This window comes from Ambystoma mexicanum, chromosome 6p, assembly GCF_040938575.1.
Source record: "Ambystoma mexicanum isolate Mex_15411 chromosome 6p, UKY_AmexF1_1, whole genome shotgun sequence".
Classification (NCBI taxonomy): Eukaryota; Metazoa; Chordata; class Amphibia; order Caudata; family Ambystomatidae; genus Ambystoma; species Ambystoma mexicanum.
Window position 1 is genome coordinate 874,934,992 of NC_090935.1, and position 24,286 is coordinate 874,959,277.

A 24,286-nucleotide genomic window follows, 5' to 3' on the forward strand; every position below is an offset into this window, starting at 1 on the left:
ATTCGGTTCCTGCAGGGGCATCCATCCCATCAGATTGTCCGAAAGCTGCCACCACTGAAGAGCCTGTAGAAGCTCGAAGCTGATGCTCAACTTGTCGGACCACAATCCGCGACTTTGAGACCATCGGTCTGCCAGAAATTCCTGTATTGGTCTCATGAAGAGACGACAGTTGTTCACTAACGGAATACATGACACCATGGCCCCTAGCAATGACATGTATTTTCTGACCGATACCCTTGTGCCAGTTTTCCACTATTTCGCTTTCTGTTTGAGTTTTTGAACTCTCTCCAAGGATGGCTTCACTAGTCCTGAATGAGTTTGGAATTCCGCGCCCAAAAATACCAAGCTCCTTGAGGGAGCTAAGAAGGATTTCTCGAAGTTGATTGCAAAGCCTAACCGCTGCAGCAGTTGCATGGTGGCTTATAGACTTGCTTGCGCTACTGCCGGCTACAAGCCCCTTACTAGCCAATCGTCCAGGTAAGGGTAGACATGATGACCTTTTCTTCGCAGCCATGCTGCCACTGGAGCCAAGCATTTCGAGAATGTCCTGGAAGACGACTTCAGGCCGAATGGAAGCACTTTGAATTGGTAATGACTCTGACCGACCACGAACCTTAGAAAATGTCTGTGTCGTCTTTGCATGGGTATGTGGAAATATGCATCTTGTAGGTCTAACAGCGCCAGAAAATCCCCCGGTTGTATAGACCGGAGAACCTCCTGAAGTGTAAGCATTTTGAACTTCAGGCGTTGCAGAGTCTTGTTGAGAGCTCGAAGGTCCAGAATGGGTCGCCACTTGCCGTTGGGTTTTTTGACCACGAATTAACAGGAGTAAACTCCCACACCTCTCTCGGCCACTGGAACAAATTCTATAGCCCCTTTTTGCAGCATAAGCACAACCTCCTGTTATAATATGCAAAGATGGGGTTGCGCCGAGTACACAGGTGGAATGTGAGATGGTATGTTCTTGAACTGCAAAGAGTGGCCTAGTTTTACCATGTCCATCACTCACCCAACGGTCTGATGTTATTCTTTCCCACTCATCGACGCAACAGGACACTCTGCCTCCCAGGACGTCCTGAAGATTGTCATTGTTAGGACTTTGATTGCTTGCTTTTGGTGGATAAAGACTGTCCTCCTCTTCTCCTATAAACCTGGAAATCCCGGCTTCTTCAGGTCGCTTGGACAGCCTGTAACCTTGGGAGGAGTATGAGGACCTGTTGAAATTTCGGTCCCTGGATGCCACAAACCGGGAATTCCCTGATGCTCCGCGGAAGGGGCGAAAGGGCCGAAAAGCTCTACCACTTTGTAAGGCTCCCAGCGACCTTGCCCTGTCCGAATTTTCCTTCATGCCTTTAAGGGATTCGTCCACCTTCTCTCCGAACAACTGCTCACCCTCACATGGCATATCGAGCACCTTATACTGAACCTCCGGCCTAAAGTTTGTACATTTTAGCCAGGCTTGTCTCCTTAATACCACTCTGTTATTTATTTGCTTGAACTCGGACTCTGCCAAGTCCACAGCGATGTTGATAAGAGTGTTTCGGTGCTTCTTCCCCCTCACGCACCAGTAACATGGCTGTTTTCCTGTGCTCCTCAGGCAGGTGTTCCAGGATGGGGGACAAGCGATGCCACATCTCACGGTCGTATCTTGCCATGATATCTAACGAGTTAGCCACATTGACCGTCGTCGCTCCCACCGACAAGACCTTCTTACCAAAGGCATCCTGCCTTCTAGCTTCACTGTCCGGAGGTGTTGTACACTTGTGTTGCGATCTGGCTTTTCTGGCCGCCGCTGCCGACACTACTGATTCCGGGGAGGGCTGTGCGGTCAAACATTTAGGAGTAGAATCCGGGGCTTTGAATTTCTTGTTGTCATGCGTAAAAGGCCTAAAAGGACGTAGATAGGACACAGAAGTATCGAATTTTTTCCAAGGGAAAACGTTTTATAAATATACCGAGGGTTCCCAGCCTGACGACAGGGAATATTCTAAGCATGTGAATTCATGAAAGATCCAAGGCTGGAGAATGGTACAATACTACACCATCCGGGCATGTTCTGGTGATAGGTGATTTAAACTCAGATTGTGTCTCAGAGTTGAATCGGAATGGCATAGGTTTAAGAACCAAAGGTTTTAAAGTGAAAAATGGAAGAGTGTGGGCAGATTGCATGAAAAGTATGGGGCTTAGTCCCCTGATTGGGGCTGTAAGAGGGGATATCCCCCCATCAGCAACCTGGTCTAATGGGCTGAGCTCCTCCATTTTAGATTACATTTTTGTGTTGCATTGGCTGATGGCAAACTGTACCAGTTTTGAAGTGCAAAAAATGTAGAACCACTTAGGATTACTAAAGGCTATACTGCCATGAACTCGGGCGGAAGGCTCTCATCCTAGACAATCAAGGTAACCGTCTATTTTGGACACCGCATATCACAACTAAAGTCACTGAAACATTACTTGAAGTGACTGTAGTAATGTCAACGCATGAAATGCAGAGGGAATTCTCGGTTGAGAATTTTGAGTGCTTTTTGGAAGGAGTAATTTCCCCCAAAGTCCCAAAGGAGGGTTGTAGGAAGCGGCACCTTTCTCCTCACTTCCATATGTATAATATGGGGCTGGTTAATAGAAGAAGAAAAATGAGACGCCTACTTAGGCAGATCAAATATAACTATGATTTATCTGATCTATCTAAAGAGGTGGAAATGAAGAAAGTATATCGGGGATATAAAAATTGGTTAAGCTTGTCTAGAGCTCAACACCTTCAATTGGACTATGAAACAATGCTGTTAGCATTGATGCACAGTAACTCAAAATCTTTCTGGTCCCTGATTAATAATATTGGAAATAGCCAAGGGGGAAGGCTTGTAAATGCAGTGACAGAGGAGGCCCGGGTACAACACTTTGAAACACTCTATGCCCTGTCAAAACAGCAGGCTAGCCATGAGATGAGTGAAGTAGATCTCCAGGGTTCTCCGTTTGACATTGGACTTTCTCAGACCAGTTAATGGATCTAATTGGGAGAATCAGCAATTTGCAGGCCCCAGTTTCAAACGGGCTCTCGAATCGACTCTTTAAAACAAATCGTTCACTCTGGGCAGAAATTCTTTACATTCTATTCTCAGACATCATGAAAAGAGATCAATACCCACCGACTTGGGACAGTGCCCATATTATAACAATATTTAAGCTGGGTGAAAGAGCAAATCCCAATAATTATCATCCAATCTCATTTCTTGATGCGGATTCAAAAGTCTTTTCCTGTCTTCTGTCGGAGCATCTTGAGTCCTGGGCCACCAGCCAGAATTTGATGTCTAAATGGCAGAAAGGATTTATAAAGGGGGTGGGCACCCAACTAAATGGGATGTTACTGGAATGCATTCAGTTCTAGTCCTGCTCTGAAGTGAGTAACCCAGTGTATTTCGACTCAATTGACCTTGCAGCTGCTTTTGACGCGGTAGGCCGTGCACTGCTGTGGCTAAGCTACAGAAATGTAGTATTCCTCCAGGTCTTTTAAGATTTATAGTTGCTCTCCGTGGCCACTCTACTATACAAATGACCCTAAACCAACAAGACACTCTTTCGTGCCCAATAAGAACTCAGAGGCAGGGTTGAATTTCATCTCTCTGCCTGTACAAACTGTATACGGCAGACCTAGAACACTATCTGCGGTATGAGTCCTTAGCAACTCCAAAGGTATTTGTCTTAAGGCTTTTATGGATGAGTTATGTAGATGACAAGCTAATCTTTGATAATACCGGCTCCAACCCGTGTTAAATGGTTTTTCTGCCTTTGTTACTGCTAACTCATTATGCATAAATTCAGCTAAAACAAAGGTAATCCGTCTATCGAATTCTCAGAAACGAGTTCCATTTAACGGGTATGTCAAAGCAGAGGCAGTGGAAAGGATCAACTCTTTTCTTTACCTTGGTTTTATGATAAACCTCAGACCCTCTTTAACTCCTATTCGATCAGGGCTGAATACTAAGGCCAATAAGTTAGCGAATCAACTTCAAAGGGTGGATTCGAAAATTTGGCAAGTTTTCTCTACTGCTTTGTCTATGACGTTTTGAGGGCAAGATTGTCCCGAAATTATTATACGGGATTGAAATTTATTATCTAGCAGTGATAGATTACTTGCCCTATCTAGAAGCCTTGATCTGCAGATGAGTCCTTCATCTTCCACCATCTAATCCACATTCAATTATTCAATATGAGCTGGGTAGGCGAGAGCCTTCTGTAGTTACCTGTCTTTTTATAGGAAGATGCTAGAACTATCAGCGAATTCTCTGATGTCAGACTTTAGAGAAGCATGTGAGCATGGTGGTCTCCGAGCTTTATCTGAAATAAAGGGACTGGCTTCAATGTTACTGGCAGAGGTGGGGTGCTCTACCACAGATTTAACAGGTAACCCAGACAAAGTTGTATTTGGCGGACTGGGCTAATACGGTGACAGAGTTCCATGCATATCTCTCAATAATTCACCTCAAGGAGATCATAAAAGTATATGGCTCCATATTTGTCACTTTACTCCAGCAGAGTAGTTCGCTCCAGCTTCCTAAGATTATGCCTGAACTTAATAAGGACAAAAGAAACATTGCTTCGATTTGGTTTGATTGCGGGGGAGATTGTGTTCTGTAGATTTTGCAGAGATGTGAAAAAGAGAGAAGAGCTAAGCATTTGCTGTTAATGTGTGAAGCCTTGAATCAGTTAAGAGAATTTTTTTATACGTTTTTACAAGATCATTTTATATCAATGGATCAAATGTGGAATAATTGTTTATCAGGATCAACCACACATATTGTGAATGGGATTGCTTCATTATTTAAATCAACTATGACTGAATATTATTTGCAATAATGAGTAGGTAACATTTCAAGATGCATTTTGGGTAGGATATATATGATTTATCCAATTAGTGTTATTTTTCCTTTTTATTATTCCCTTTTTTTCTCTTTTGTCTGTACAATACTGATTGCTTAAGTATATTTGAAATGTGTTAAAGGTTGAATTGATTTTTAACCAATAAACAAAAAAAACTAAAATGTTGTTTGACGACTATAATGAAAAGTTATTCATTAAATGAATGTATAAATCACCCCACAGTTGAACTGATGGTCGCTAACTTTAAAATAAGTGTGCTTGTACCACGAATAGACAGGAGCTGTTACTGAGGCTCCACAGTTGTTTTAAGTAGAACATGGAGGATGGGCGGCTATAACTGCTACAGTAACTAGGAACAATAAAGGGTAGCTAAGAAGCAGAAGGCTGGTCCTCCCTCCCCTCTGTTCCTAACTAGCGTATAGTGTCGGGCATATTACACCAAGCTCTCTTCTGGGCTCCTAAAATACAGTCACAGGTTTATAGGGGCCAGCTCACTTCTTGGCTTCACCTCCCAACAAACACTTCTCTGCCATTCCTTTAGGGTATGTGTCAGGCTCAGGTATGTTCACCCTATAGCCACGAGTCACCTCCTGGGTTGATGATAATTCTGTATAAACCCTCCTAGAAGCAAGTACTTCACCCCTTTCTTAGGTCAGGCTTTCATACAGTAAACCACCACCTACAGGTTCCACTCCAGGGCCAAGTGCTCCTCTGATCTCTCACAGCATCTGGTCTTCTCCCAGCACCTGGCATACCTCAGTCAACAGGTTATCTTGTGCTTCTCCTTTGCAGTCTGTGGCTGCTGCAGGGGTCTGAGCTGCTAGATCCCTTAGCAAGTACTTGGCTTTCGTTCCTTTTGAATCATGCCCCTGCCAGGCTCAGTACTTGTAGCCTTCAGCAGGGTCTTGGCCTTCACTCGTTTTCAACATCATGGGCCTCATTGCGACCCAGGTGGTAGACGGTTAACAGCGCCGGTTGAGCTGCCGGAGCCATTATCCCTCTACCGCCTCATTACGAGGTCTGCTCGCGGGTCCCGCTAAGGACGTCTGGTAAAACCAGGCGTCCTTAGTGGGACCCGCTAGCAGACCAGGATGCTAACAACGGCGCTGTCATTAACGGGCCTGTTGTTAGCATCCTCCCCATTCCCATTGAGCCCTATTGGGGCTCAAATGGGGATGTACCAGATCCGGGTCCCGGGAAAGGGAATTACCGGGCGCTCCAAGATCGGAATGGCCCAGTAATTCCCTATTCCTGGAACCCGTAATGAGGCCCCATGTCTCTGCTGGACTGTAGCCCTCAGCAGGCTCTTAGTGCTCTCTCTAAAGTCTCTCCATCTAGTCTCTACCAGTATTTAGCTTTCTCTCTGGTACTTCTCCCCCCTCTTTGCTCCCATGTCAGTATCCATGGCTCTGACACTCTCTACAGTGCTCTGTAATATTTTATAGGAAGCTGATTTCTTTGAATGTCCAATATGCACTCGGACAGGTTGTTCCCCATTGCTCTCAAATCTCTGTCAGTGATTGGTTATTCCATGTTTCCGGTCTCCCTCTGCCCTATGTCATCCCTAATCCACTGAGACATTTCCATTGTTCCTGGCTATTAGTCTCCTGTCGTAATTATGCTTAATGAGATGTTGTGTTTTCGCGCTCTGAAACACTTGTGTATGAGCGCGATATAAATAAAATATCATATCATATCAGCGACTGAGCCCTTAAAAGGATGAACTGCCATTTTGAAGTAGTGGTTTGAGTCAGGGGTGGGTTGGCCTATAGAGAACTCTGGAGATTTCCCGATAGTCCTCTGCACCCTGGGCCTCTTTTGTGTGGTAAATTATGTTATTTTTAAATTTCCTCCCAAGAAAAGGGTTGGACTTGCTGAAAATGGGTAGTATGGGGCTATTTTGAAAATTATTTCCAGGGCCTCTTTTGGTTCCCAGTCCACCTCTGGTTTCAGTGGTCGGTTGCATGGCATGAACTCGTGTTGGTGTGTGTGGGATGGCTGCAACATAGCCCTCTGGATCCTAAGTGTGGTTCCCCCTTCCCTGTGCTTGAGCTTTGGTTGGGAGGATGGATGTTGCACCTTGGGTAAATCCCATGCGGCAGAACTGTCCGTCCCTACCGCATAGTTGTACAGTTGTGGTGTATGGCTGCACAGCACTGACCCATCACACTGGAAGACATAATGAAGAGGAGCACATGGAGGGGCTCTTAGACATCGCTTGCATACTTCCTCAGGTTACCACTCCCACGGTAGGTGGACAGGGAGATAGTTTTCGTGCTGCACAGTTAACATAACTGCCTATGAAAGAAAATGGCATCATTACTACCTAATCAATATTGTTCACACTGCTAGTTTGATATGTTGTGGATGGGAAGAAATAACGTCCATCCTCATCTTTGGTGTCTCAGCCAACATTTGCATTAATACCGATAATCTGCGAAATAAAGTGTAATGATTGCTCTAGAATGCAAACAAACGATAAAGTCAGAACACCCAAAGAAGAATGGCCATTTTATCAAGTTCCATTTCATGCTGAACTATTCAGTTTCCATTTTGTTTTTCAGGGGTTTTAAGAGCTGTACACATAAGTCATGATTACTCTTCTAAATGACTATTCTGGGTAGAGGTGCGTTACACCGAAGAATTCTCTAAAATTGCATTTTGTGCTGATTGATGCTTTGGTTATCCAAAATACATACATTTCATGGGTCAATGCAAAGGTCAAAAGGTTATAGCCAATAAAGCTATTCTGTAAGTGCATTTTTAGATCTCAAAACAAAGTATTGTTTGAGCGTGCATTGCGGGTGTGCACTACCCTAGTAAACAACAATGTTTAGATTGGCATTGAACAGATCTCACGCTTTATCCAGCATTGAGAAGGTTAACCCATGTTTACTGATTGTACAGAAAAATGGCAGCCTTCTCTCTCAGAGAACCATGAGGGCACCACGTCCCACATCTCAGGAAAGTTATGGGTAGTAAAAGTGTGCTCTCTTGGCAATGAGTTTTTTAAACATTTGTGACACAGTAAAAACCTCTGAGAACAGTTTGTAGCCTGATGCCTCCTAGCGGCTCCCAGGGTCAGCGCAGCCCTGGAGCCCTTTTGCACACCCATTGTAAGGCTCTCTCTCTTTCCGTTGAAGCCCCTGGGGTCCAGTCCGTAACTCAGGCTGTCCGAGTTCTCGAGCTTCAAGTTGGTGGGGGTAGTGCGGGGGTTGGAGGTCTGCCCCTCTATTAATTCCAAAGGGTTGTCTGGCGTGAGACCCAAGTATGTGCAATATGCCAGCGAGAATAAGCAAGTGATTGGATTTAAAGAGAACATACACATGTCGTTCCTTTGATCATTTTTATATCTAAAGGCCAGGCTGTCGATCAAGCATCACCCTTTAAGCAAAAGCGACCACCAGGGGACCAGACGGTAGTACAGTGTGCCACCACCCTTCCCTCTCCCACTCACCCCCACACTCAGGACTTTAAGTGGGGTAAGGAATCGAGGGGGGGGGGGGCTCATTTGGGGGCGGGGCTTGTGGGATGGGCGTAGCCTTACAAAAGTTCACAAACCATAGTAAGGTACGCAAACATTTTATATATTTGTATGCGTACCTTACTATGGTGCAATCCATCCTTTATAAACATAGAAATATGTACTATATTTCTATCTTTATAAAAGATGCCTTGAAAAGTACACAAATTAACAAGGGGGGTCCTGGGAGTCCCTCTGCCAGACATTAGTCCTGGTTGCGAGAGACTTACCCAGAGTCTTTAGCTCACTATCTTTCACAGAGAAGAAATATCCTAAACATATCAGTCTTTGTCCTGCCCTGGGGCAGTCCAGCACCTAAATGCTAGGCAATTCTCCTCTGAACAAGAGTACCAACAGCATCCCCAGACACGTGTTTCGGTCTGGTTGAACCTCATCAGTAGGGAGGAGCTGTGTCTCTCTAAGAATAGTGAGCAAGGGGTCCACGTCTGGATTCCCCTAGTAACTTAGGGTGAGACCCAAAGTTACTTGCATATGCAGATTAACAAGGGGGGTCCTGGGAGTCCCTCTGCCAGACATTAGTCTTGGTTGCGAGAGACTTACCCAGAGTCTTTAGCTCACTATCTTTCACAGAGAAGAAATATCCTAAACATATCAGTCTTTGTCCTGCCCTGGGGCAGTCCAGCACCGAAATGCTAGGCAATTCTCCTCTGAACAAGAGTACCAACAGCATCCCCAGACACGTGTTTCGGTCTGGTTGAACCTCATCAGTAGGGAGGAGCTGTGTCTCTCTAAGAATAGTGAGCAAGGGGTCCACGTCTGGATTCCCCTAGTAACTTAGGGTGAGACCCAAAGTTACTTGCATATGCAGATTAACAAGGGGGGTCCTGGGAGTCCCTCTGCCAGACATTAGTCCTGGTTGCGAGAGACTTACCCAGAGTCTTTAGCTCACTATCTTTCACAGAGAAGAAATATCCTAAACATATCAGTCTTTGTCCTGCCCTGGGGCAGTCCAGCACCGAAATGCTAGGCAATTCTCCTCTGAACAAGAGTACCAACAGCATCCCCAGACACGTGTTTCGGTCTGGTTGAACCTCATCAGTAGGGAGGAGCTGTGTCTCTCTAAGAATAGTGAGCAAGGGGTCCACGTCTGGATTCCCCTAGTAACTTAGGGTGAGACCCAAAGTTACTTGCATATGCAGATAAACAAGGGGGGTCCTGGGAGTCCCTCTGCCAGACATTAGTCCTGGTTGCGAGAGACTTACCCAGAGTCTTTAGCTCACTATCTTTCACAGAGAAGAAATATCCTAAACATATCAGTCTTTGTCCTGCCCTGGGGCAGTCCAGCACCGAAATGCTAGGCAATTCTCCTCTGAACAAGAGTACCAACAGCATCCCCAGACACGTGTTTCGGTCTGGTTGAACCTCATCAGTAGGGAGGAGCTGTGTCTCTCTAAGAATAGTGAGCAAGGGGTCCACGTCTGGATTCCCCTAGTAACTTAGGGTGAGACCCAAAGTTACTTGCATATGCAGATTAACAAGGGGGGTCCTGGGAGTCCCTCTGCCAGACATTAGTCCTGGTTGCAAGAGACTTACCCAGAGTCTTTAGCTCACTATCTTTCACAGAGAAGAAATATCCTAAACATATCAGTCTTTGTCCTGCCCTGGGGTAGTCCAGCACCGAAATGCTAGGCAATTCTCCTCTGAACAAGAGTACCAACAGCATCCCCAGACACGTGTTTCGGTCTGGTTGAACCTCATCAGTAGGGAGGAGCTGTGTCTCTCTAAGAATAGTGAGCAAGGGGTCCACGTCTGGATTCCCCTAGTAACTTAGGGTGAGACCCAAAGTTACTTGCATATGCAGATTAACAAGGGGGGTCCTGGGAGTCCCTCTGCCAGACATTAGTCCTGGTTGCGAGAGACTTACCCAGAGTCTTTAGCTCACTATCTTTCACAGAGAAGAAATATCCTAAACATATCAGTCTTTGTCCTGCCCTGGGGCAGTCCAGCACCGAAATGCTAGGCAATTCTCCTCTGAACAAGAGTACCAACAGCATCCCCAGACACGTGTTTCGGTCTGGTTGAACCTCATCAGTAGGGAGGAGCTGTGTCTCTCTAAGAATAGTGAGCAAGGGGTCCACGTCTGGATTCCCCTAGTAACTTAGGGTGAGACCCAAAGTTACTTGCATATGCAGATTAACAAGGGGGGTCCTGGGAGTCCCTCTGCCAGACATTAGTCCTGGTTGCGAGAGACTTACCCAGAGTCTTTAGCTCACTATCTTTCACAGAGAAGAAATATCCTAAACATATCAGTCTTTGTCCTGCCCTGGGGCAGTCCAGCACCGAAATGCTAGGCAATTCTCCTCTGAACAAGAGTACCAACAGCATCCCCAGACACGTGTTTCGGTCTGGTTGAACCTCATCAGTAGGGAGGAGCTGTGTCTCTCTAAGAATAGTGAGCAAGGGGTCCACGTCTGGATTCCCCTAGTAACTTAGGGTGAGACCCAAAGTTACTTGCATATGCAGATTAACAAGGGGGGTCCTGGGAGTCCCTCTGCCAGACATTAGTCCTGGTTGCGAGAGACTTACCCAGAGTCTTTAGCTCACTATCTTTCACAGAGAAGAAATATCCTAAACATATCAGTCTTTGTCCTGCCCTGGGGCAGTCCAGCACCGAAATGCTAGGCAATTCTCCTCTGAACAAGAGTACCAACATCATCCCCAGACACGTGTTTCGGTCTGGTTGAACCTCATCAGTAGGGAGGAGCTGTGTCTCTCTAAGAATAGTGAGCAAGGGGTCCACGTCTGGATTCCCCTAGTAACTTAGGGTGAGACCCAAAGTTACTTGCATATGCAGATTAACAAGGGGGGTCCTGGGAGTCCCTCTGCCAGACATTAGTCCTGGTTGCAAGAGACTTACCCAGAGTCTTTAGCTCACTATCTTTCACAGAGAAGAAATATCCTAAACATATCAGTCTTTGTCCTGCCCTGGGGTAGTCCAGCACCGAAATGCTAGGCAATTCTCCTCTGAACAAGAGTACCAACAGCATCCCCAGACACGTGTTTCGGTCTGGTTGAACCTCATCAGTAGGGAGGAGCTGTGTCTCTCTAAGAATAGTGAGCAAGGGGTCCACGTCTGGATTCCCCTAGTAACTTAGGGTGAGACCCAAAGTTACTTGCATATGCAGATTAACAAGGGGGGTCCTGGGAGTCCCTCTGCCAGACATTAGTCCTGGTTGCGAGAGACTTACCCAGAGTCTTTAGCTCACTATCTTTCACAGAGAAGAAATATCCTAAACATATCAGTCTTTGTCCTGCCCTGGGGCAGTCCAGCACCGAAATGCTAGGCAATTCTCCTCTGAACAAGAGTACCAACAGCATCCCCAGACACGTGTTTCGGTCTGGTTGAACCTCATCAGTAGGGAGGAGCTGTGTCTCTCTAAGAATAGTGAGCAAGGGGTCCACGTCTGGATTCCCCTAGTAACTTAGGGTGAGACCCAAAGTTACTTGCATATGCAGATTAACAAGGGGGGTCCTGGGAGTCCCTCTGCCAGACATTAGTCCTGGTTGCGAGAGACTTACCCAGAGTCTTTAGCTCACTATCTTTCACAGAGAAGAAATATCCTAAACATATCAGTCTTTGTCCTGCCCTGGGGCAGTCCAGCACCGAAATGCTAGGCAATTCTCCTCTGAACAAGAGTACCAACAGCATCCCCAGACACGTGTTTCGGTCTGGTTGAACCTCATCAGTAGGGAGGAGCTGTGTCTCTCTAAGAATAGTGAGCAAGGGGTCCACGTCTGGATTCCCCTAGTAACTTAGGGTGAGACCCAAAGTTACTTGCATATGCAGATTAACAAGGGGGGTCCTGGGAGTCCCTCTGCCAGACATTAGTCCTGGTTGCGAGAGACTTACCCAGAGTCTTTAGCTCACTATCTTTCACAGAGAAGAAATATCCTAAACATATCAGTCTTTGTCCTGCCCTGGGGCAGTCCAGCACCGAAATGCTAGGCAATTCTCCTCTGAACAAGAGTACCAACATCATCCCCAGACACGTGTTTCGGTCTGGTTGAAACTCATCAGTAGGGAGGAGCTGTGTCTCTCTAAGAATAGTGAGCAAGGGGTCCACGTCTGGATTCCCCTAGTAACTTAGGGTGAGACCCAAAGTTACTTGCATATGCAGATTAACAAGGGGGGTCCTGGGAGTCCCTCTGCCAGACATTAGTCCTGGTTGCGAGAGACTTACCCAGAGTCTTTAGCTCACTATCTTTCACAGAGAAGAAATATCCTAAACATATCAGTCTTTGTCCTGCCCTGGGGCAGTCCAGCACCGAAATGCTAGGCAATTCTCCTCTGAACAAGAGTACCAACAGCATCCCCAGACACGTGTTTTGGTCTGGTTGAACCTCATCAGTAGGGAGGAGCTGTGTCTCTCTAAGAATAGTGAGCAAGGGGTCCACGTCTGGATTCCCCTAGTAACTTAGGGTGAGACCCAAAGTTACTTGCATATGCAGATTAACAAGGGGGGTCCTGGGAGTCCCTCTGCCAGACATTAGTCCTGGTTGCGAGAGACTTACCCAGAGTCTTTAGCTCACTATCTTTCACAGAGAAGAAATATCCTAAACATATCAGTCTTTGTCCTGCCCTGGGGCAGTCCAGCACCGAAATGCTAGGCAATTCTCCTCTGAACAAGAGTACCAACAGCATCCCCAGACACGTGTTTCGGTCTGGTTGAACCTCATCAGTAGGGAGGAGCTGTGTCTCTCTAAGAATAGTGAGCAAGGGGTCCACGTCTGGATTCCCCTAGTAACTTAGGGTGAGACCCAAAGTTACTTGCATATGCAGATTAACAAGGGGGGTCCTGGGAGTCCCTCTGCCAGACATTAGTCCTGGTTGCGAGAGACTTACCCAGAGTCTTTAGCTCACTATCTTTCACAGAGAAGAAATATCCTAAACATATCAGTCTTTGTCCTGCCCTGGGGCAGTCCAGCACCGAAATGCTAGGCAATTCTCCTCTGAACAAGAGTACCAACAGCATCCCCAGACACGTGTTTCGGTCTGGTTGAACCTCATCAGTAGGGAGGAGCTGTGTCTCTCTAAGAATAGTGAGCAAGGGGTCCACGTCTGGATTCCCCTAGTAACTTAGGGTGAGACCCAAAGTTACTTGCATATGCAGATTAACAAGGGGGGTCCTGGGAGTCCCTCTGCCAGACATTAGTCCTGGTTGCGAGAGACTTACCCAGAGTCTTTAGCTCACTATCTTTCACAGAGAAGAAATATCCTAAACATATCAGTCTTTGTCCTGCCCTGGGGCAGTCCAGCACCGAAATGCTAGGCAATTCTCCTCTGAACAAGAGTACCAACAGCATCCCCAGACACGTGTTTCGGTCTGGTTGAACCTCATCAGTAGGGAGGAGCTGTGTCTCTCTAAGAATAGTGAGCAAGGGGTCCACGTCTGGATTCCCCTAGTAACTTAGGGTGAGACCCAAAGTTACTTGCATATGCAGATTAACAAGGGGGGTCCTGGGAGTCCCTCTGCCAGACATTAGTCCTGGTTGCGAGAGACTTACCCAGAGTCTTTAGCTCACTATCTTTCACAGAGAAGAAATATCCTAAACATATCAGTCTTTGTCCTGCCCTGGGGCAGTCCAGCACCGAAATGCTAGGCAATTCTCCTCTGAACAAGAGTACCAACAGCATCCCCAGACACGTGTTTCGGTCTGCTTGAACCTCATCAGTAGGGAGGAGCTGTGTCTCTCTAAGAATAGTGAGCAAGGGGTCCACGTCTGGATTCCCCTAGTAACTTAGGGTGAGACCCAAAGTTACTTGCATATGCAGATTAACAAGGGGGGTCCTGGGAGTCCCTCTGCCAGACATTAGTCCTGGTTGCGAGAGACTTACCCAGAGTCTTTAGCTCACTATCTTTCACAGAGAAGAAATATCCTAAACATATCAGTCTTTGTCCTGCCCTGGGGCAGTCCAGCACCGAAATGCTAGGCAATTCTCCTCTGAACAAGAGTACCAACAGCATCCCCAGACACGTGTTTCGGTCTGGTTGAACCTCATCAGTAGGGAGGAGCTGTGTCTCTCTAAGAATAGTGAGCAAGGGGTCCACGTCTGGATTCCCCTAGTAACTTAGGGTGAGACCCAAAGTTACTTGCATATGCAGATTAACAAGGGGGGTCCATAGTAAAGTACGCACATAAATATATAAATGCTTACATTTAAATATTTGTTTGCGTGCCTTACTAACGTTTGTGTACTTCAAGATGACTTGAAAAGTACATAAACCAAAGTAAGGTACGCACACAAATATATAGCATTTATATATTTGTGTGCATACCTTATGGTTTGTGTACTTTTCAAGCCATCTTATTTAAAAATGTCAATGTTGTACAACATGGCTTGAAAAGTACACAATTTAAGCCATCTTTTATAAAGCTTTGCCGACGGACAAAGGGGCGTCGGTGTCCATCGGCAAAGCTTTATAAAAGATGGTTTGAATTGTGTACTTTTCAAGCCATCTTTTATAAACCTCGAAATATGTCATGGAGTCCCCAGGTACGCCGAGGGTCAAAGACACCTCGGCGACCTGGGGAAACAAAGGGACAGTAACTTCCTATGGTGACCCCTTGTGCGAGGGGTCACCAGAGGAAGTTACAGTGACTGACAAGAGTGCATCGCTGTGGCTGGCTGGCACTTCTCTCAGCTTGTCTGACTTAATGGTGGGCACATCTCCCGTTGCAGCTGCGGCCGCAACGGGATAATGCATACCGCCAAGGTTGTGTTGGGACTGAAGGTCCCCGGCAGGGCCCTGGCTAAACCCCACTTTTAGGAGACTGCCGGGACCTGGCCCCGGCTGGCCCCAGCCCACTTAAAGCACTGGCCACATCCACCCTACTCCCACCCTTTACCCACCAAAATCAGCTCTTCTGCCCGGCATTACACATAAGCGCACACACAAACAGGCATTTAATCAACATTCAATCACTCATTTAAACATACCATTCACTCGCGCCCATATTCACTGTACACTTGCTCATTCACACGCGCCCCAGAACCCCATTCCTCATGCACTCCTTCACACACACACACTACATTATACATATACACACTCCACGCACACACGCATACACACATAACATACAACAATGCTTCCCGCTCCAACTGCGCACATTAGCCCCCTCCGCTCGGATGTGTAAGAGCACCTACGATGTTATATGCTCGCTCGCATCCGTGGGGCGAGGGCTGATGTGTGCATTTGATTTTTGTTAGGCAGAGAGGTGAGGGAAGTCTTTTCTGAAACTAGCAGCTTTAAAGTTTTGCTGCATTTGTGCAAATACATCTTTCTGCACAAACACAGTAAAACTTTAACACCACCAGTTTCATGACAGACTTCCTCCCCTCTCTGCTTAAGAAAAAGATAGTGCGCACATCAGCAGCCCCCTCCCCACGGATGTGAACCCACATCTAACAATGTTATATGCTCTTTCACATTCGAGGGGAGGCGGCTGATGGGCGCACTTGCTTTTTTGTTAAGCAGAGAGGTGGAGGAAGCCTTGAAAGCCCCAAGTTTCAGGAAAGGCTGCCCTCCCTTTCGCATAACAAAAAGAAAGTGTAGAAGCCCCGCCCCTCAACTCACATTTCGTGGGGGTGGGAGGGGCTGGAGCACGTTCAGCTCAATGTCGTTGCGCCACTGCGGTGAGTAGGGTTTGGGAGCATGAATGGTTGCTTGTGTCTGTTCACCTGCCTCCGTGTGCATGTGTGCTTGTGTGATTTGTATGTGTGTTTTCCTGACTTTACGTGAGTACCAGTCTCAGTGCATGTTCTCCAAATAACCTCGCCATGCAATATGGGGCTTGTTCTCTGTCTTGTACGTGACGAGAAGCTCCCAAGCAGTTGTTTGAACGATATCAGTGACTTTCAAGATAACATACCATGTGTATGTGGCTGCCTCTGCTCGTGTGCGAGTGTGTGCACTGCTTCTGTGCAGGTATGTGTGTACTCCTGTCTCAGTGTGCACCTGCCAGGGCCTCTGATTGTCTTCCATGCATGCCAATGACCACTGATTTGTGGGCTGCCCTAATGCTGCATTTTAGACACATCATATGGATGATACTACAAATTGTGCATAAAACGGACACTGTGGGCATATTACTGTGCACCTTTGACAAAGCGTGCTTAACTACAGAATTCTGGACGTTGGGGTGCCAATGCATGCACTGTGGGAAGTACGTTGCTCATGTACAGTCGGGCCGGCCTTAGGGAAAGGCCGCCAGGGCGACCGCCCTGACCGCCATTGGCCCCCTGCCATGCCAGATTGGGAGAGTCTTTCAAGGTCTCCCCCGAGCTGGCGTGATGTGAGAAGGCGCAGCAGGCACTCTATTGAAATGAAATGCACCGCTCTCGAGAGAGGAGAGCATTTAATAACAATGGGGCGCTGATGCTTTCGCATTGGTGCGTATTGAAAAATGTGGTGCCCTCCACTCCCCCCGCATGAAGATCGCTAAGGCCGGCCCTGACAATAGTGACACTAAGATTGCCCTTTGTTTTCGTTCTAGACCTATTGTGCTTTGTCGTGTAGAGCTACAGTATGAACCGATAGCATGGGGGAATTAGGTTTTGACATTTGGATCTGTTGCATTGTTCATATGACACGTGCATTGTAAACACTGAACTGGAAGTACTGATACATGAAACCAGGGCTCCAGATAATATTTTGGAGTGGAAATATTTTACTCCCTATTTTTTAAAGTTGAGACTAAAGTGATTTTTTAGGGAGTAAAAATGTAAGTCCAGTTCCCAATGAGAGTATTTTATAAGCGGGTAAGAATAACTGGTAAACGGAAATGTTTTTGTAATAATCATTTCTTTGCACCTTGTTATGCATACACATTAAAAGATACATGTTTACTTCTTCCGATCACACAGTAAAAATAGCAGTTCCTTCCTGTGGTGCTATGTGTACTGCTGGTCTAAACATATCCATGGAGCTGTGTGGGTGAAAGCATTTTTGGTTGGGAGTATTTTTACTCCCTATTGAAATTTTTGGGGAGTATTTGCATATTTTTAGGGAGTAAAATTGTCTGATACAGTTACAGCCCTTATCTGCAGGGCTGCATGAAACTGTGCGGGCACTGTTGAGGACTGGCACAGGTTAGCCAGCGTGTGGTTCTGTCACATGAGCTATGGGGCTGATTACTCAGAGCTATCTGATGTGCATCAATTAGAAGGAGTTGGCATTCAGGCTGATGCCCCTTTAAAATGAAATCATATTGCCATTAATGCTTTGGTTGAAATGCTCCATAAAATGTCCTTGGTGTAGAACAGATAACTTTTGTTGTTAACCGTCCTTTAAATCCTCTCCATACTTGGCCTAGATTACTGCCCCAAAGTGCTTTAATAGTCACCTTTTAACACAAACATCTTTATAAAAATGTGTGCGGGACCAACCCTCCAAAACCCAGGGTAAAACTTGCTTTAAAATCTTTTCCTATTGTGCCCTGGTACGAGTAGGGTGCCATCAGTAAAAACAGGGGTATTTTAAATGCTTCGTATTTTTAATACACTGCTTAAGTGGGAATTGTGTTTTCATTGGGATGTATTAGGCTTGGCATGCACAGAAAACACTGCATTGGATACCATGGCATATCTGGAGTGTTATTTGGGGGCAAAGAACCAATAAGGAAATGAAGCATTACTTTCCATGTGCCCCATGTTTTTAATAACCCATGTCGTCCCGAGCACATACATAGGTGGTATATAAACAAAGGGAGTATTGTTACCACCATTCATAAACTTATTTACAACAAGGCCGACTAGGCACATGCTATAGCTGCAGATTACCAGAGGAGCAGCATTTTGTTGCACTTTATTTAAAATTTACTGGTTGTCATTTTTTAAATATGAAGCCAATTTTGTCTGGCTGATCCACAACAATGCCTAATTTTGAGCTGTTGGCGGCCATTTAACTCTGACAGCTAAAGTCTTTGATCGACAATATTCTTGATATTTGAAAAAGCTTTATTGTTAGGGTGACTTTTGTTTTTAAAAAAAAGAAGGGAAAAAAAGGTAACGCTTACCATACCCAGCATGCTTTAGGTATTTTGTGATTTAGTCATACAACTCTCACAGACATATATGACAGATATAAAGCTCTTTGGCCATTCTTACATATCCAAAATGCTCTTTAATATGCAAAACAGCATAGAGTTCTTCCTAATAAATACACAGATACACTGTGTTAAGCAATCACTTTTATATTCAAATACACAACATTGTAAAAATGAGGGATAAAGTTTAAACATGATGTATCATTTTGTAATATTTTTAAAAAAAATTATTTATTGGTTTTTCACATAAGCCAACAACACAAAACATAACATAACATAACATTCAGAGTGTCCACCCTCCACAAATGAAAAAAATGTAAAAGAGATATCTCCCGTCCACCACTGTCTCAGGTCTTCACCTGCTTGGCCAGGTCTCAGTTCTGATGGGCTGGTACCTTCCCATTGTCCTTTCCCACCCCCCTCCGGCATAACACAACATTGGACAGTCAGTAAAGCAAGAAATCCTTGATACCCCTCCCCCCAGCGTTATTCCCAGGTCCCACGTTTGGCCCCGCTTTCATTCCATCAAAGCCAGCCCTCCCGACCCACTAAACAAAAATTGAATATATAGGGCCTCCTCATAAAATGGGCAGAGCGGCAGAAATGTGGCAGTTATGCTATTACTGCCGCATTACCGCTCCGTCCAACTATGAGTTGGGTGGAAAGTCATCCAGCTTTACCTCCAGCTTTCAACTGAAGGTAAATCTGGTGAGTTTCCGCCCATTTGAGGCGCTATTACCGCAGCACAAATTGTGCTGCGGTAATAGAGCCCAGCATGCGACGAAAGTCCTATGGACTCTTAAAAAAATGGGGATTTACATCATTAATAGCGTCTGATCGAGTTGCAATAACGCTATTTGCATTGGTGGTATCCCAGCAGATCTACTGCTGGGATACTGCCAAGGCTCTGGTGAGGCTCATAATCCCCAAACATCTGCCAGTAGTGCGTGCTGTGGTAGCATACAAATATATGCCAGTTAAAAGTCATGACAATAAGCAATGTCCTCCAACCATTTTACCTTTTTTTGGCACCGGCCCCTTCCACCACGCCATAGCTATCCGTCTCCTGGCCAAAATTAGCAGTAGGCCTGCCAGTTTCCTATACGATCTGGCCAGCCCACCATCAAACCAAACAGCACTAGCAGAGGGTCCAACACCACAGTTTCCCTGAATATTGCGGACTTCGTTTAAAAACCTCTCCCCAGAATGGCGCAATTGGAGGGCATCTCCACGCCAGATACACACAATCTACTTCAGTAGCTTTTACACCTCATCCACTCCCCTGACACCTCCCGTAGTATTTATGTAACTTGCATGGGGTATGGTAGGTTTGGTGCACATAATGAGAGTGTATTTGCTTATTTCGAGCGTTGCGTGACATCCCCCGGGTTTGGGCATTGATGTCATCTCCAGTCCCAGTGCCCTCTCCCACCACTGCTTTGCCTTCTCTCCCACCCTCGTCATACCGGTCCTCATCTTCTTATAGATCTGAGAGATCAATTTCCCTTCCCGGTGTGCCTCCATCACCTTGTGCAGCAGTGGGAATATAGGCGGTTGCTGCGGGAAAGTTAGGAAGAAGGCCTTAAACACATTTCAGATCCTACGGTATAGAAATATATCCAGAGAGGACACACCCCCAAGCCCCTTGAAACCTTCCAGGCTCAGGAACTCATTAGTCGCATAGAAATACCCAATCCGCCTGATTCCCAATTCATTAGCGATTCCCAGCCCTCAGATGAACTTCACTGAGAGGACCAGGGAGTACAACATCTACATTCCAATTTTATCTGCCATTCTCCATACCACACATGTGCGCATTACCACCTTATGCCAATTCCTCTGCCGCCTACCCTGTCCAAGAATATCTGCACGAAATAGGTGCAGTGCTGCCAGTGATATCTCAAATTGTGCATGGGACCTAATGGGTCTCTTTTTATACCAAAAGAATAGAAAGTGGGTTTGCGCTGCCCAAAAATAATGCACAAAGTCTGGGAGTGCCAGATCCCCCGCCCTGATATGCTTGTGTTCGCACCTCCCAACTCACCCTCGGGAATTTCCCCACCCGCAGAAATCCTAGCAAGAAACCCTGCAGTCTCTTGAAGAAGCATTTGGGTAGGATGATTGGAAGGTTCTGAAATAAATATAGGAATGTAGGTAATACCACCATCTTAATGACTGCTTCTCTGCCCATTAGAGAAAGCAGGAGACCAATCCACCTCTCTATCTGTTCTTGCATCTTATGCACAGCCCTCCCATAGTTTTCCCTGAACAAGACCTATGGGTCCCGTGATATCCCAACACCAAGATATCTTGAGTGAACAAGCTCCCATCGAAACCCATAATCATCACCAAAGAGCATTAACCTGGCCGTTAAATGGAAGATCACTGATTTGTCGTAATTAATTTCTAATCCAGACAGTTCCCCAAACTGTGCTATGTGCCGCATAATGGAAATGTGATTTTCTGCTGGATTTTTCACAAATAAGGGTATGTCATGCGCATAAAGGGAAAGAATAACCCTGTGTGAGTAGAACTGAATGGCCCACGCACGGTGTTGTTCTCTTAACACTGCAGCCAGCATCTCTATAGCCAGCGCATATAGGAGCGGCGAGAGGGGGTAGCCCTGGCACATCCCCCTCGCCATCTATAATGGTGCTGACTGTTCTCCATTGATGTCTATTCGTGCAGTGGGTGAGTTGTATACTAGGGCCACATAATCCAGAAACCTTCATCCCACACCCATCTGCTGGAGGGTGCAGAACATGAACTCCCACTCAACCAAGTCAAACACAGCCAACCGAGTCAACCCCGTAAGTATCACAGCACTGGTACAACTTGGTGAGCAGGGAAAACACAGTTCAGTAGAGAGTAAGAGAGAGGTAACAAGGTACAAAAACAACATAATAGTACAAGGTCCGTAGAGGAGGGTAGAGATCAGGGAGGTTACTTTGAAGTATGAAAGGCTGAGTTGGCCCTGCCAGGGTTTGAACCTGCGAATCACACTCAGATTACAACAGCATGCACTCAGCCCGCGGAGCTATTTTACCAGCTAGCCAGCAAGAGCATGTTTTCTTACTGTGGCATTGCAGTTTATTACTTGTGTTAAGGCCAAAGGCAACATAAGTATTCTTACATTGGGGTAGGGGCATTCGTGCAGCCTGCAAGGCAATGTTGTTTTACTGTGGCATGACATTTTTTACTGCCGTTAGGGAGAAAATACAGCATGATGAAAGTTCTTATATGGGGGGTGGGGGATTTGAGTAGCCAGCCACGATATGTTTTCTTACTGTGGCATGGCTTTTTTTCCACTGGCATTAAGGCAAAGCCAACAGGAGTATGTTTTTATATGAGGACCATCTGCCATCCAGCCCCACCCCCCGAATTTTGAGGCTGACTCCGCCCCTGCATGTGTACGTAACTTGACTTTGAATGAAGGAATGACAATGAGCCATGCACGAGCAAAAGGCAAAACGAAACTGCCAGAAAAAGTCTTTTCACATAAGAAACCCAGATGCCCCACACAACTTACGTTTATTGGACGATGGTGCGTTGTGTCGGAGAAGTCCACACAAACTTGTGTCCTGTACTTCATCAGTGCATTTTGCAGATTCGCCATCCTCTGGAAACCCAACCAGGGCATATTTCCGCATTTCCGCAGTGTTGGCATTCACACAAATATCAGCTAGCACGGAGCTATAAATGTAGATCAGCTCCCAGGGCCAGGAAGACAGATCCTGCTGGCAGCCTTCATCCTGTTCCAAAGGAAAGATTGCAATGTGATCCAAAAATTGTCAAGCTGCCTGACGAGAGTATGGTTAAAACTAAAAACGTACTCCACTGGGGACCGCAGAGGCAAATGATATTTTGCAATGTTGTACAGTTTTCAAAAGACAGATTACTTGAGGTAAAGAATTACAATTTGACATTTTCGCAAGCATTCAGCATAAACAATCGGCAATAGGTTGGCCAAAAACAACTATACAAAATTAAAGAAATGTCACTCTCCGACCTAAAAATCTAGTTTGAGTATCATCCTGTCATTGGTCAATGTGTAAAAAAAAATGCAAATGCTACTCTACACGGCTGGGCCGGAGTACATAGGGTGAAGTGATATAGGCACATTTAGCCACATTTTTCACTTTGCAGAATTTGTTTTATTCTACCCCCCCGAAACCTAAACCCCAAAAACTGAAATAGCTGTGCGCACGCTGTGCGTCACACATATTTTTCTGGGTTTAGGAGCAGGAATCTAACAGGATTTCTGCTCAAAATGGAGAGAGGAAGGCAGGGACATCATTCTGGGGTCGAAAGTGCAATACTTGCCTATTTTTTTACCACCCCTACCAATCCCTTTGGGTATGGCTAAGAGTGGCAAGTGCGAGCACAGAGCTCCGGCTCCTTCATTTTGTTTTGGCCCGTAGAAGCCAGGTTGCACTTGTGTGTCCTACAGTCTGGAGCAGACTCAAAGCTTAGAAGCCCGCAGGCCTGTGCTTCAATGAGAACGAGGACCACAGTAAGGTAAGGTGGTGTCTGGTCAGAGGCGAAGCCAGGATTGGCTAACAAGTGGGGCCTAAAACTAACGTAGTTCGGTGCACCACAGTAACATTAACATCTGTAAATGCCCAGACAGCGCTGCTTTACACATTTTGGGTGGGCCTTTCCCGCTCAGGACTTACCCGGTCTACGCCTCTGTGTCTGGTGTGGATGGATGGTTCTACATTTTCTGTCCCGATTGAGCAGCAGGCTTGCTGGGGATCTGTGGCCCTTGCCCAACCAACCATGATGCGGTCGGCTGCCGCCGAGGCATAGGGCCAAGGGTTGACCCATGCAGCAGGGACTGCTGTGCCTGGCCTGCACCGCAGGCAATATTTGGTCTGGGTGTGGTCTGTCCGACACTGCTGCAACATTGCTGGCCTTGGTATTGCCTACAGGCCCTGCCTGGGCCTAACCGTGATGTGGCAGCCGGCCTACTGTGTCACCGCTCTGGCCCTGCCACTTGTCAAAGGAGGATGTGCAATTGTGTGTGTGCCCAGCAAGTACATTGATCTTTTATTTATAAGCCATGATTAGTGGCCAAGCACCAGGGGCTCCTCTTCCAGAACATCCCCAACCAACACCCCCCCACCCTGGCGAGGTGACCTTCACTTGTTAATAGTTACCAGTACCAGGCAATCCACGCTAAACCCCACCGCACGCACAGAACAGCTTTATTCGCACACCCGTGGCCAGAGCGCTAGCTGAAGACTTGACATTTGATTTCTGTTTGAGAATGTGTTTTTTGTTGTTGCTGGGATTACTTTAATGTGTGAGAAGAGCTCACAGACTCGTTGTAAATGGTATCCATTTCACACTGCTAGTTCAACTGTCAGGGCCGGCCCTAGGATTTGTGGGGCCAAGTGCGGCAAATTAAGTGCAGGAAGTGATATCACAGGAAATAACGTCACATGGTAAGGACCACTACATATGTAGGCAGCAGCGAAAAATGTTGTGTATGTGTGTGTATATATATATATATCACCTAATGTTAAGTTTCAATAATGTAAATGATGCTTCTAGCAACTGCTATTCGTTTTCCCCAGTCAGGGATTACAGGATTGGTGGGTGAATGCCTAACTGGGTTTCCCACATTGCCAAATGCATGTTATCCTGAAGGGTTGGGCGGGGGACAGGCCTGCACTGTTGGTTGGAGCCGATGATCACCTCAACATGTGCTGGGGCTAGTTGGGGTGCTGTCACAGTCTATTTATATTCTATTATATCCCAGTGAAGCTTCAATGTTAACTAGCATTTAACTCTTCTTCTACGCAGGTGACATCC

At 46.2% G+C, this 24,286-nt stretch overlaps 1 protein-coding gene across 1 annotated transcript in view; it reads right to left on the reverse strand.

The window, feature by feature from the left end:
• Window positions 1-24,286, reverse strand: part of TMEM232 (transmembrane protein 232) — a 1,143,478-nt gene that overhangs the window by 711,951 nt on the left and 407,241 nt on the right. Inside the window, exon 10 of the mRNA XM_069625485.1 lies at window positions 21,999-22,221. Within this exon, the coding sequence (XP_069481586.1) occupies window positions 21,999-22,221 (223 nt within the window). The remainder of the gene's footprint in view (window positions 1-21,998; window positions 22,222-24,286) is intronic.